This window comes from Mandrillus leucophaeus, unplaced genomic scaffold, assembly GCF_000951045.1.
Source record: "Mandrillus leucophaeus isolate KB7577 unplaced genomic scaffold, Mleu.le_1.0 Scaffold561, whole genome shotgun sequence".
NCBI classification, from domain to species: domain Eukaryota; kingdom Metazoa; phylum Chordata; class Mammalia; order Primates; family Cercopithecidae; genus Mandrillus; species Mandrillus leucophaeus.
In genome coordinates, this window is record NW_012106042.1 from 1,731,197 (window position 1) to 1,746,809 (window position 15,613).

A 15,613-nucleotide genomic window follows, 5' to 3' on the forward strand; every position below is an offset into this window, starting at 1 on the left:
CGCCACCTCGCCCGGCTAGTTTTTTGTATTTTTTAGTAGAGATGGGGTTTCACCGTGTTAGCCAGGATGGTCTCGATCTCCTGACCTCATGATCCACCCGTCTCGGCCTCCCAAAGTGCTGGGATTACAGGCTTGAGCCACCGTGCCCGGCCTGTCCTAAATATCTTGATTTGCAGATTTTGTTTTCTGTTTATAACAAAGATTCCAATTAAAGGAGCCATTTTAAATGAGATGTGAACTGGAAAATGAAATGTTTGACTCTCCTAAAATGATAATTTTTTTAAATTCACGCACTCTCAAAGAAAAGTAAAAATATCATTTCAATGTTCTATAATGCCTATCCTTCAGAATGACAGCACATCTTAATTTTCTATTCACTATCATATTGTGACATTTTATATATGAAAAATAGTTAAAGCAGTATTTTTTAAAATGTCATATGGCTATAGAGAGCAATTTATTTCACGCCCATATCCCTCCAGGCTATGAGCCTACATAGTAAAGCTTATCGGTGAAGGACAATGACTGACATGTCTTCTGCATATGCACTCACGGGCCAATAAAAACAAAGAACACAAATATACCATTCAGAAATACACAGCATTGTTTAAAAATAGCAATGCCCATTTCTTCTCACAGAGAAGAGGGTCCTAGTCTACAGAGATAGCACAGGGTAGTGAAGGGATATTATCTTGTACTGGGAGTCAGAATATGTGGGCTCTCAGTTTAGCTTAAGCCACCTGGTAAGTGACTTATCCACCTTAGAATTCAGTTAACTAACTATAAAATTCAGTGTCTGTATCCAATTTGATCAGTCAATGCATTCCTAAACTTCAGACATGCAGGCAAGTTCTTACCACACTCATGCAAAACCTGTACAGTTTTTTTGATTTTACCAAATATTCATTTAAATAAGTTTATTTTTCCTTAAAATAAACTTTAAACAGGAAACTTTTACACCACTACTTTATAAATGAAAAATCTGATTTACATAGCATTAATGATTGGTAATAGATTTAATTTAAAATTAAATACAATAATACAACAAAACAATTATTAAATTCTAGCTAAGTCTTTGGCTGCCTAACGTCTATTCTCTTTGGAAAAACAGAGAAGCAACTCTCTTGGAGAGAGATTCTGGCATCAAACTGAGAATTTCTCTATTACTTGTTAAGAAAGCATTGAAAGAAAATAAGTTTTTCATTATGTGATTCACTGTTATTTCAGGTAACATTTACATGCCACATAAAATCAACTCCAGTATCAACAAAAATAATCTTTCATACCAGCAGCAAATTTCTTGTACCCTGGAAATGCTGCATCAAATAGTACACCTGTTATTTTTTATTCTAAATTTTATCAGGAATCCCCATATGACCCACCTAACCTACTTTCTTAAAACCATTAATACTGTCATGAGAGACACTAAAATAATTTTGAGGGCAATGATGCACTATGGAAAAAGTTACATTAGAGTTCTAAGCTTAGTTTCATTAGGCTAGATCTTGACACTGGGAAGTTAATTAGCCTCTCTAAGCCTCAGATTGCTCATTCAGATTAAAGTGCTAGTGTCACAGTTAAATGACATAATGCATGTAATAAGCTTAGCATTGAATATTGAGAACCCTAGGTACTCAATAAATGTTATGGATTAAAAATAACTTAATTTCTTCAAGTAAATTTTCAAAATTCTACCAAAATAAATTCACTCCAAAGGACAGTCGCTAAAAAGAAAATATAGTTTATCATTTTTCTTTTATAATAAATCTATATGATACATAACTTTCACTTCAAAACAAAGCTATAAAACCCATAAACCATCTACTGGCAAAAGTAGCAAAACCACTTTGTCCTTAATGATAAAAGAAGAACCCCTGGCTGTCAAAATGAAAAACAACTCTTAGTTGCTATCATGTAAAGCATTTTCAGGGTTTTTTGGCCCCAAAAACGGCTCAAAAGGGTGCAAAAGACAGACTAAGAATATCTTAAATCAAAAAGTTTCAGCCAAGTAGGGTACACAGTGAAAGGAGCCACTTTTAGGCCAGCACTAATAACACTCTTACCTACTGGATATAGTAAAGGCTGGGCAAAAAAAAAAAAAAAGCCCAGTGTTAATTCAGCAACAGTAGTTCTGGTCACCTAATAAATGGTAGTAGTAATATTCTCTAGGACTCACACTAGTCACTTTAGGCGCACTATTTCTAATCCATACAAGTTTGCAAGTTAGACATTGTTATCCCAAATTCAAATACAAAGAGGGTGAAGTTCAGAGAGGTTACTTGCCCGCTCAAGGTCACCCTGCTGGTAAATGCCTGACTTTCACTGAAACCACATCTAATGCCCCAACCAGCTCTCCCATCACGATTTCCTGCTGCTTTTCTTTTAGGGCATAAAGGTGTGAACAAAACTCTTCCTCAGTACTTTGAAAAGTCACCAGGTGATATGTGTCCCCTTTTCTCTCCCTGCCCTCTTCTGGTTTCTCTCCAATCCTTTGCTCTTTGATTCACACCATATTTAGTCAGTATTCATTTCCCCAACTCCAATTCACTTATTCTTTCAGCCACCGTAATGTGGTCTTGTACCCCAGTCCTTTTGGAAACTGCCCTTCCTAAGATAAGAAAGAATAAAAATAAATCAAGGCAAGGCTTCCAATCTACTTAGAACTTAAACTAAAGCCTCCGAGATAACAAGCAATTCTCTTACACAGCAACCAATTATTTACCTGGACACCAGTACTCTCATTAGAGTTGGCATGTTACATATTACAGGGATGACTAAGGTGGGCACAATGTGTGAAATCGATTATAGATTCTGTGCAAATCATATATATTCAAAAGAATGCTTCACTGAATCAAAGTTTCAAAAGGTATTTGGAAGCTTTCATCTTTTTTATTCAGGGAATGAATTTACATACAAATAAAAACTACTGAACTTTAGAGTATTTTTGTTCCATATTCTACAGAATCAAGCAAAAATGATAGTCTCTTCATTTAACTCTAAGTTGCACTTCAGTGAAGATGTCCATTTAACAGACAATGTCTACTTCATAAGTTCTAATGTTGCACTTGAAAATTAGTACACCTACCACACACTGCCCACACTTGTGGTCTAAATTGCTGAGGTCTATGAACCACTCTGTTGTATATATGCTTCCTCAATCATCCAAAATGCAAGCTACACCCTTCTAAGCATTGCACATCAGCTAACACTATTGATCCTCATGATAACCTTCTGTAAGTACCATTATCCTGATTATTACGTATGAAGAGACTGAGTCACCGAAAGGTTAAATAACTTGCCCATGACCACACAACTAGTAAAATAAGACAGCAGGAAATCAAATTCAAGTGCTCTGATGCCTCAGCCTGTATCCACTACATCTCACTGCCCACAATATCACCATATATATGCACATTAATAGGCCAAGAATAAGTACCACATAGGTATAAACTATTCATTGAGCACCTACTATACGCCAGACACCAGATGCTGGAGATGAAGGAATAAAAAAAAAAAAAGCCTGGTTCTGTACTGAAGGAGATGTTTCTCTCTCTCTCTCTTTTTTTTTTTTTTTTTTTTGAAAGAGTCTTGCTTTGCTGCTCAGGCTGGAGTGTAGTGGTGTGACTGGGCTCACTGCAACCTCTGTCTCCCAGGTTCAAGCAATTTTCATGCCTCAGCCTCCTGAGTAGCTGGGATTATAAGCATGTGCCACCACACCTGGCTAATTTTTGTATTTTTAGTAGAGATGAGGATTAGCCATGTTGACCAGGCTGGTCTCAAACTCCTGACCTCAAGTGATCCACCCGCCTCAGCCTCCCAAAGTGCTGGGATTACAGGCAAGAGCCAGGGTGCCTGGCCAACATTTCCTTTTTAAAAGTAGATTTAGGGAAGGTTGAAAGCAAAGAAATAACCAATGACAAGATGTATTCATGCTTAGGCCAGTGGGCCATCCTAAGTGTTAGAGGAGCGCAACGCGAAAAACACTAACTTAAATAACAAATGTTTGCACACCAAAAGAAACGACAGAGTAAACAGACAGCCTACAAAATAGGAAAAAATATCTGCAAAGTATCCATCTGACAAAGGGCTAATATCGAGAATCTACAAGGAACACAAGCAGCTTGACAAGAAAAATAAAGTTAAAAACCGGGCAGAGGACATGAAAAGACATTTTTAATAGGAAGCTAGACAAGAAGACAACAAACAGAAAAAAATGCTCAACATCACTAAGTATGAGAGAAACGCAAATTAAAATCACAATGAGATACCATCTTACACTAGTCAGAATGGCTTTTATTAAAAAGTCAAAAAACAACAAATGTTGGCAAAGATGCAAAGAAACGGGAATGCTTATACACTGTTGGTGGGAATGTAAATTAGTACAACCTTTCTGGAAAACAGTATCAGGATTTCTCAAAGAACTAAAAATAGAGCTACCATTCAGTCCAGCAATCCCAATACTAGGTATATACCCAAAGGGATATAAATAATTATACAAAAAAGATACCTGCACTTGTATGTTTATTGCAGCACTATTCACAATAGCAAAGATATGCCATCAACCTAAACGTCCATCAACAGAGAACTGGTAAAGAAAATGTGGTATATATACACCATGGAATACTACTCAGCCGTAACAAGGAATAAGTCATATCTTTTGTAGCAACATGGATGGACCTGGAGGCCATTATCCTAAGGGAAATAACTCAGAAAAAGAAAAGTCGAAGACAGCATGTTTTCATTTACAAGTAGGAGCTATACAATGGGCATACATGGACATAGAGAGTGGAACTGGAGACTACAAAAGGTGGGAGGCTAGCAGGGGGGTGAGAGTTGGAAATTTTCCTGTAGGGTAAACATGTTCATTCTTTGGGTGCACTGAAAGCCCAGACTTCACCACAACTCAATATATGCATGTAAGAAATCCACACTTGTAACTCTGCACTTCTACAAGTCCACATTTGTGACCTTTTTTTAAATTTTAAATAGTTGTGACATATTCATCTGGAATAGGAACATATAAACCTTACAAAAACTTTTTCTTCATAGTTTCTCCTTATCCCTGTAAGTCCAAAAGCATTGCAATACTGTGTTTTAGGAATGTCGGGCTCTTTGCCTCTATGCTAAAAGCCTTTTGTAAAAATTTAAATAGTTATATCTCTCTCCCAGATCTTACAGCACATAATTATTACCTTAGCAGTCACACCCTCTCCTAATCTGATAAGATCCAGAACACAGTTAATCAGTAACCCTAGTCCAAGTTTAAATTGCCAAGGAAGGTCCTTTCTTCTGAGTAAGGTACACTGGATGTCTGCATATTCCTGGATGTTCATTTAAGGTACAATAAAAGAAGGTGGTTAGCTACATAAACAAATTCGGCCAATTTCAAAATTTTTACTCATGACAAACCTGGCAAGAGAAGAAGGGATAAAACAGCTTACCTCAAAAGGGATTCTGATAACAGTTAATTTTTAATGAGCAGTACCTACTATATGCCAAGTACGTTCTAAGAGCTCTACAGTCTATCACCTTCATTAATCCTCACAATACCTCTATAAAATAGGTTATTCTAATCTCCATTTTATAAATAAGAAAAACGTGGAGGTTCACACAAAAGGTTTTAGAAGTAGAATTTGAATTACAGTCTAGAAACCAATCTGCTTTAAATCACATGCTCAGATAAAAAAATTCAAGTGTCTCTGGGGTCAAACAAGTAAAGTAAATGCACGGAGTGGCTCAGTTTTAAGATTATAGAGGTGTGGCTCTCAACCTTGGCTGCACACAGGAATCACCAGGGGAGCTTTAAAGACTACTGAAGCCTGGGTTCCACCCCCCATAGACTGTTATTTAATTGGTCTGGGAGCCACCAGGTGATACTAATGGGCAGTCTAGACTGAGAAACACTGCTTATAGATACAGACAATGGAGCATGGCTCACTTGAAAGCAGTTTAAAAAAATTAAAGGTTATATAAACACTGTGCTGTCCAAAGATTGTTATTACCTTTGCCACCAGTATGTGACCTCTGCCCTACTCCTCAGTATAATTAAGGTACCCGTATGGGAGATAAATAGATGACTGATTGCTAAGAGGGAGAGATAAACAGGCAGATATAGATATTTTTAAAGTGGAAGGGGTTTGCCTAGTCTTTGACCTTTCTGCATGCCATCCCCGCCATCTTCTATTTATGGGGCTCTTCTATAATAAAACTTGTAACTTGGGGTTACAAGTAACACACTTTCAAAGGAATCTATGAAGTATAACGTATTCTTAAATTGAAGGTGACCTAAATATGCTCACTTAACAAATGCACATCACCAGGTTATAGGACCAAACTACTGAAATTTTGAGTCATTTCTAAAAAGACCACTCTTTGTAAAGTAATTAATTCTGATCTGAATCCAAGGCAGGTCATGCAATCCCACCTAACTAAACAAGTATTAAGACTGGAGAGCCTGATGTCCTAAAAGCCCATCTATGCAGGTGGCACATGGTGCTGTTGAGTAAAATGTCATTTGTCTTGGAAAAGGGAAGCAAAAGTTGTTGCATACCATCAGAAAATGTTCATTGAATGGCCTACACATGCGAAATCCAAAATAAATGCTACAGAAGTCAAAAGTGAACCCACAAAAAACAAAAACAAACAAAAAAACTGTAGCCTGCTTGCGAAAAAATTCTTAATGCATAATCATACTGCAAGTTTTGCAGCACCATAATTAAAGAGGAAATGACAAAAGAATAAATTAAGAAATGAACTTTGAAGCCATTTATTCAAATTAGGTAGAACATTTCCATCTGCTGCAAAACAAAAGTTGTACATTTTAATGATCCTGTATTACCATTTACCACCTCTTTTCCCCACTACCACCACCACCACCAAAAAAAGAAAGGGCAAATTAGAACAGAAATTTCTAAAATTTCAAAATGAAATACTGCAAATAAAGGCCATTATTCAGAAATCAGGGCCTTAGTCAACAATGTCCATCATAGGCCGTTGAGGCAAAGGAGCTACTTGAACAAAATATTTTCTTGTTGTTTTATTTGGCTTTCAAAAAGCAAAGACACAGAAGCAAAGTCTCAGAAAGACAAAAGTGCCTGGGATGAACTTACTCATCACAGTTTCGAATAATTTTTGTTTGTTGTTTGAATAAACACGCATTGATTCCCCTAATGAGTGTCAGGCACAGTGTGGTGCTGGGGAGGTAATGGTGAAAATGACAGCCTTTGCCCTCTTGGGACTCCTAAGAGACCAAGGCACACACAACCTCATATAATCCACCATACATGGCCCTTCCAGCCATGTTTACGAAAATCCAGTACTGTTGTACTATTAGACAGCAAATTTTTCCCTTGGTCTAACATCATGGAACTTTACAGGGAAGCTACTGATATCTTCTAAATAAATAAGTAAACAAATATCCATATTCTCATACCAACAATAACTCATGGGTAAATTTCAATGAGTTTAAAGAAATTTTTTTGAACCTAAGAGTGTATCAAAACGGGTTTTACTTTTGAACCAAGACCAGCCATGTATTTTCATTGCCTGTGGCTATGCAGCCTCAGTAAGCTAAAAATACTTTTCTTTCTTCTAAGCTGGGAAGAGCAAGTAAGTTCAAGCAATCAGATGCGTATCATTTTCTCTCATCTGAAATTTTTTACTAGAAAACACTTAGAATAACTGAAGCAAGGAAGAAGCATCTGTTTTATATCTGCACACACATACACAGAAACATCCCTCTAGCTTGCATCTATCTACCTAGCAATATTAAATAAGCTATATTTGCATCATCAGCAAAGGCTGCCAACATTTCACTACTTACAGCTATTCATTATTTTTTGGTTGGGGAGAAAGTTGCATAAGTATTGAAAACTAACCACAAGTAAAAGCTTGCAAAAAAAAAAATATGTATAGGATACATCCTTAAGACGACATGGTGCCGACTTTGAGGTAATGTTACTGAATTTACATTAAAAGTAAATTATGTTTGTGAAAACTACATTAAATCAGATTCTAAAATAGAAGGACACAAACTTTAAGTTCTTCTACAGGTCTTGCTCAAGTTGGGTTTGCTGTGCATGGCAAAGTGAAAACCTGTGTTTCTCCTCCGACTTCCCGAGCTAACTGTAAAATACATACATGCAGCTCTGTGATAAAGTAAAAGCTACTGAGGAAGACAAGCAAATCTTTTTTGAAAGAAACTACTGCAGGATGGTGAATGGTATATAGTGTGGACTTTTCCCACACATCCAGCATCTCTGAAAACATCCTATTAAATTAAAAGAATAAGAAATAAGAAACTAGCAGGTCCAGATCTAGGTTCCATTCGACTGGGCCATGACTTTAATTAAGCTGCTGGATCATGACTTAATTTTCCCTTGAAAAACAAAACAGTGTGAGAAATCTCTGCCAAACTCTCCATGTTTTAAGCAACTGACAAAGTCAACAAGAAAGCAAATACCTAGAATCGACGGAACAATGCTCCTTAGAGCAGGGCTGGCAGAAGCGGCGGAGGGCTCCTAGTTTCGCTGGGCCTTTGACAAGCCCTCGGGTAAAGGACTCTCTGCACCCGCCCACCAAACGCCCAGCGGGACGATGGGCTGGTGCTACCAAGTTCAAACCTAATCGCTGGGAGGAAGAAGCGGGAGGGTGAGAATGTCATCTCCCCTGACACTCTGGGGCCGGCAGTCCTGAAAAGCTCTTCTCTGACGTCCGTGAAGGTCAGAGGTGGCAACCACAGTGCCAAGAGCTCCCCAAAGCCACTTTTCCTGCCCGGGTGGAGGCGCGGGGCAAAGTTGGCCACCGACTGCGCGCGTCCCGTTAGCCGTACCTTGTAACTGGGCGGAGAGGGACTCCTGGTGCTGCTGGTACTTTAGCGCCACCGCCTCGGCTTTCCGCAGCTGCGTCTGCAGCTCGTAGTAAAGCATCGCGCCGTAGAGAAAGCCGAACACCACGGTCAGCAGCAGCAGCGTCTGGAAAATCCGCTTCTGCTTTCGGGAGCACATCCCGTTTCCCATAGTCCCGCCTGGACCCAACGCCGCGGCTGCCCCCGCCGTCTCCTCCCCTTGGTCCGAGCGAGCGTCTCAGCAGCGGCCGCCGCAGGAGGTGGCCAGACGCAGCATGAGGAGGAGATGCCAGACACAAAAGCCGGCCCGGAGGGGAAGTGGCGCCCGCTCAGCCCCCGCGCGTCGCGGGGCGCGCAGCCATCGACGCCGCCCGGGCAGCTGCAGCCAAACTTCTGCGACGCTCGTTCTCCGCGAATGCCCGGGGCCGGGAGGGGGCCCTCCGCATACTTCAGAGCCGGCTGCCTTCGCGCCTGTCCCCAGATGCCTCCTGCCGTTTTTCCTCCTTCCCACTTTTTGGCCCCGCTGCCCCCGGGCAGCTCTTGGAGTCCCGCCCTGGCAGCTCCCCGCCCCCTCGCGGCGGCTTCCACTGCACGACTTTGTTGCCACCTAAGGGAGGGGGTGCGCGCCCAACAAAGGGACCATGACTCCGGGCCGCGCCCCGGCGCGGCCTGCCCAATGGGTGGAAGGGTGGGGGCCAGCTGCCTCGGCTGGTTTTGGGGACGGCAGAGCGGTGTCACTGACGGGTCGGCTGGAGCCTCTGCCGCGCCGCCACCTCCCGCCCAACTTACGTGTCACCCACGGCCCCGCTATTCTGGCCAACGGGATTCCGGGAGGAAGTCCCACTCGGGCTCCTTGCTCATTGGGTCCGTCCGAGCTGCCGCTCCCTCCCTTCGGGAAGGCAGTGCCGGGCTCGATTGGACGCCCGCTTTGTCCGTCCGACCCCAGGGCCGCGCCTTCCCTCCCAGTGCCGGGGCAGGAGAGGGGCTCTTTGGGCAGCGCTGCCGCCTGGCGCCGGGGTGCGCCCACGTGGAGTCGGAGAGGGTGGGAAGAGGCAGGCGGAAGGGCGGGGAGCTTTGGGTGGGCGGGGGACTTGTCCGGGCCTGAGTCTGGGTGAGGTTCGGTGAACACGTGTGTGTGTGTGTGTATTTGAGTATGTGTGTTTGTGATCCAGTTCTCGGAACGCACGTGGAGAGCGTAGTAAAATGTATGTATGAACGAAAGAATGGATGGCAGTAACTGTGTGCACTCTGCTGAATACAGTTTCTTTCCCTGTCCAATAAACAGATGCGGCAGCCACATGGGATAGCTACATAGCACAATCCCGGTAGTCAAACCAGAGATGCTGTGTCGACTGCCTTACCCCATCCAGTGTATTAGCCTAGTTGTGTGTGTGCCCACAGATGGCCCGGCAGGAGTCGGGAGACTTGAAGCACGCTAGACTTAATGTTCAGTTGTCCACGTGGTCTGGGGAAATCAGCTTGCCATTGGTAGAAAGGAAAGAAATGATCTCACATTTCTCCTCTAGCTGCAAATGGAATAATTTAAAAACAAATCGTACAGACTGAAATGAGTATCCATTCATTTTGTCATATGTATTTGTTTTATTGGTGGCAAAACACATCAGTTACATTTCTAAATTACATTTTAAAGGGCAACAAAGGTTCCCTATGTAAAAACTAGTACAGCACAGGAAAGGTAATAACCACAAACCTCTTCGAAGAAATGTATACTGCATTTATTTTTTCTGTGTACCTGAGGGGAAAAATTAAGGTTATGCAGAAATGATAATGTTTGTTTCTGCTGTTGATCTGAATTCTAAGAAAAGTAAATTTTATCTGTCTCAATAGTGTGGTGTAATTTATGATACACTGCATAATTTTTATATTCTAACTGGACTTTGGTCGTTACCATTGCTAATGGGCGTGAGTGCTCAAAATGGGGGTAAATCTCTTTAGCTAAATTCAACAGAAAGACAGTTTCTAGTGCAAAAGTTTTTTTAGGTGGACTCTGAAATTATAGGTTGCTAAAGCCATAAAATAAACTGAATTTATAACGATGCTAGTCTGTGGCATTTATACCACTGTAAAAATAAAGTGTGTCTTGCATGTGCTTTTCCTTAATAAATAATAACTTGCATTATATTATTCAAAATACTTTCGTGTACAGATACACTGACTCCCTGATCACCGCCAGGGTGTCAGACTTTCATGTTGGTAAAGAAGCCAAAGTTTATCAAAGTGACTATGATAGCTCTAGGACCTTTTAGGTCTTGCATAAAGTTAGTTACTCAGCAAGATTAGAATCCAGATCCAAATCCTGCTCTCTGTCTTTTTCTTCAATAGAAACAATGTTCTCATTCTATTATACACGTTACAGTAAGAAACTGCATCTCCATTAACATGAGAATCTGATTGTAAAAGAAAACAATCTAAAGGAGTTTGGGAGTTTTGTTATGTAAATACTACATAATCTTGCTTATTATTAAATCTACCACTTTAAATTCCTGTTTTCTAGTTTGACTCTCAGAAATTAAGATTGGATAATTACTGGAATCCCTTTAAAATTCCTCATAACTAAACATTCCTTACTGTTGTCAGAGTACTTTGTTAAACAAACTCTTCCTCCAAAAACACTATCCAAATTTTGACCGGGCATGGTGGCTCACTCATAATTCCAGCACTTTTGGGAAGTTAAGGAGAACAGATGGCTTAAGTTTGAGAGTTCGAGACCAGCCGGGGCAACACAGCAAAACCCCGCCTCTACAAAAAATATATATATACATAAAAATGTAGCTGGGCATGGTGAAGTTCACCTATAGTCCCAGCTACTCCAGAAACTGAGTTGGGAGTATCCCTTGAGCCTGGGAGGTACAGGTTGCAGTGAGCCAAGATCACATCACTGCACTCCAGCCGGGGTGACAGAGGTGAGACTCTGTCTCAAAATAAATAAATATATAAATAAATAGAGTTTATGGCAACAATCTTGCCCTATATTTGAAAAGAAAATTATCCTAGCCACAAAAGAAAAAGAAGTTGTTGGAAAATCATTGCTCATATATTACACAATATGTATTTTAGAATCTTTGGAAAATTCTTATGTTTCCTGAATGTATGATTCATCTTAAACTTCTGATTCCTTTGCATGTGATTCCAGACTCCAACGATATTCTTTGCCAATGATATTCTTTGCCTATTCTTTGCCTGTAGAGTCAGCTGCTGGCTGACTCTACAGAACATAATAAATGCAGGCCATAAAACACTACTCAATACTTTAGTCATAAAATTTGAAAGAGCAAAAATTATTACCCGAACTTATCGATTATTTCAAATTCGAGAAGGGTATGTAGAAGTACATAAAATCACTAATGGTGGTATTTTTATAATATTACATTTCCAAGGTAAAGTATACTGCTAGTTTCCTGAAAATATCAGTATAGAACTTTTGAACAGCCAACATGAGGATGCTATCCAAGGCCTATAAATTGAATTTACATAACATTGCCTTTGGGTAGCAATTGTAACATATGAGCTGTTTATACTGGTCTTGGAAGGTGTGTTGTTTATTCTATTTTTGCTTCTTTGTTATTTTAAAAATAGTATATATAATTATATTTCTATATTCCATATATTTAACAATATATTAAATTTTAAATTGTAAACCCTGAAGAATTTTGCTGATTTAGTATTTTATTTCTAAGGCAGGAAGAAATTAACTGAAAGATACTCCAAGTCTTACATTTGAGAAGGGCAAAGATAACATTTGAGAATATTAATTCTCTCTAACTTAAGAGAATTTGTCATTTTAATCAAATTTGTTCATTTTCAAAATAAGGAAAGGAAAAAATATAAAGTTGAGAGAGACAGCTGATGTATAATTTCTAAAAGTAAGATTTTAAATTAATAATATTTAGGATCCTAGAGTAAATAATTTCTATTGCCTAAATCTTTTATTTAAATTTCTTTACTATAAATGGAACTCAATATTTTGTAATTTGTAGGAGAAATCACCACCTAAGAAAAGGTGATGAATATTAAACAAAATTTAAAATAGCTTTTCAGTATTAATAAACTAATTTTAACCTTTTCATCTGACAATTACAGAGGTTATTTATCCTGTAAAACAATCTTCACTCTATTATGTCTTCACCTTTTTACCAGTTCATCAGTTTGCTGTCCCCTAATGAATACACTTGCCTTGCTGCTTGCCACCTTTACCTGAGCTGTTTTGAGAGGTAAAGAAAGTTACATTCAAAGTATTATGTCTTTTTGAACATTTTGTGAGAGATGTTTTCAGACACCTTTTTCATAGGATTTTGATAATGCCCTAGTTGTAATTGTTAGAAGATTAACAAACTAAAAAATAGGTCTGGCCAGGCGTGGTAGGTCACGCCTGTAATCCCAGCACTTTGGGAGGCTGAGGTGGGCGGATCACGAGGTCAGGAGATCAAGACCATCCTGGCTAACACGGTGAAACCCATTCTCTACTAAAAATACAAAAAACTAGCCGGGCTCAGTGTTGGGCACCCGTAGTCCCAGCTACTCTGGAGGCTGAGGCAGAGAATTGCTTGAACCCAGGAGGTGGAGGTTGCAGTGAGCTGAGATCTCACCGCTGCACTCCAGCCTGGGCGACAGAACGAGACTCTGTCTCAAAAAAAAAAAAAAAAAAAAAGTAGATCTGTGGCTAAATGCATAACTGAGTAACTGAACCCCACTCAATGTATCTTTGTGCCTCGCTTTCGTCTGTCACTAAGTTGCCACCTTTGTAATTTTCAACTATGTCCGAAGAGGAGGGCAGAGGAGAAAGTAGATGATTAGCTCTTATTTGTAAAAATGCTTTTCAGTGAAAGAAACCTTACCATCAATATCACTAAGAAATACCTTTGGAGGCCAGGTGCGGTGGCTCACGCCTGTAATCCCAGCACTTTGGGAGGCTGAGGTGGGCAGATCACAAGGTCAAGAGATTGAGACCATCCTGGCCAACATGGTGAAACCCCATCTCTACTAAAAATACAAAAATTAGCTGGGCGTGGTGGCGTGTGCCTGTAGTCCCAAGCTGCTCAGGAGGCTGAGGCAGGAGAATCGCTTGAACCCGGGAGGCGGAGGTTGCAGTGAGTCGAGATTGTGCCTCTGCACTCCAGCCTCACCACAGAGCGAGACTCCGTCTCAAAAAAATAAATAAATAAAATAAAATAAAAATAAATAAATACCTTTTGAACACAGACTACTAATAATGTACGTGATTTAGAAGTCCCTATTTGCCACAGGGTGTGTAGCTAGTCTAAAGGAAGAGGAACTATCATTTCAAATCTCTAACAACATTCTAAAGCAGGATATCTAGCCAACCTTAAATTTTTCCAAATTCTAAGGCAGTACACGAAATCATTATGAATGTGTTGCTTAATGTTTGTTACAGCTAGCATATAATAAGCTAACTACCACATTGTTTTTTTTTTCAGTTTAATTTCACAGGATGTTAGAAAGAATGGAAAAGGAGCATATATGAGCCTCAGAAGTGAACTTCCTAAATCTTCCAATGGCTCATCCAACTTCTCACCAACTCACTGCCTTTAATAGTCAAAGACTTTAGATAAGCAGAGAGACCACAGAAAAGATCAGTGGCCAGGAAAATGTGACATTTTTAATGTCCTCTCTCCCAAAATATTATAGTTTATTGGATTTATTTTTATGAAAGCTATACTTGGTTTACTCATGACAATTTTATAAAATTGGCATTACAATTTTAATATGATATACCATATAGTAATTTTTTAATTGCGATGAGGGTGGCTGGTCATATTTATAAAGTATCCAATGCCAAGTCCTGGGTCAGAAATTCAGCATTTAATTTTAGAATTATTCCTAAGGGAAATAATAATCTGCTTCATAACATTATTTAAACTATACTTTTCAGGAATATTTTGAGTCAAAACAAAATGACTACCAATAGTTTTAGGTAGAAATAAAGTGGAACAAATTTTCAAACAAAATGTAAGAAGAATTGAGTTATCACAGCATTGAATTCTGCCCAAATTAAAATTGTGAAATAGAAACATTAGTCTTGGATCACTCTTACTCTTTTTCATTCTGCTCTCTAGTTCAACTCTTGAACTCCTGGCATTCAATATTTTAGTTATCCCCCTTGGTTTTCCAGAATCTTAGACTATGACTATGCCCTTCTCTCCCAACCTCCCGTTCCTCACCCACTCACATACACACACTTGGACTTGCCTTCTTCAAGACAAAGTAGCCTAATCTAAAATGACTCTTCCTTTCCTTTGACTAGCTGCTTAATCAGAGGAAAGAAAACCCGATATGTTAACTAACAGGAAGATATTAAAGCTGAATTACTAACTTAGTATTCTACCCAACAATTTTGAGAGAAACTGTTAAATGAAAAGACTGAACTCCAATGGCATAATTCTAGACTGCCTCCAGAGCAGACGAGTGACAATTGTGGCTTGACTTTTTGCTAGTTTGTCCCTGATTCTCCTGCCCAATTCTAACCAACCTTAGAAGAATTTAGATGACTCAAGATGTGTAGCGTCAAGGCACAAATCCCACTGAAGTTACAAACGATCTGGAAGGTCAAGAGTAAGTAACTGTTAGGACCATTAATTCTTGCATATGTAAAATGGAAAGGATAACCATAGTTCTCCTGCAAAATTCAGAGAAAATTGCTTAAGAAATTAACCCACAACACTTGAGAAGCAAAACTTCACACTTTACGTAAAACTCAGTGCCGTAGTGGTGCTTGTCATTGTCCACCTA

General features: G+C 39.6%; 1 protein-coding gene across 4 annotated transcripts in view; it reads right to left on the minus strand.

Moving 5' to 3' along the window:
- Positions 1 to 9,701, minus strand: part of GOLIM4 (golgi integral membrane protein 4) — a 79,415-nt gene extending 69,714 nt beyond the window's left edge. For all 4 annotated transcript variants that reach the window (XM_011998230.1, XM_011998229.1, XM_011998228.1 and 1 more), the window contains exon 1: positions 8,831 to 9,701. In XM_011998230.1, the coding sequence (XP_011853620.1) occupies positions 8,831 to 9,017 (187 nt within the window). In that variant the 5' untranslated portion in view covers positions 9,018 to 9,701. The remainder of the gene's footprint in view (positions 1 to 8,830) is intronic.
- Positions 9,702 to 15,613: the final 5,912 nt, after the last annotated feature.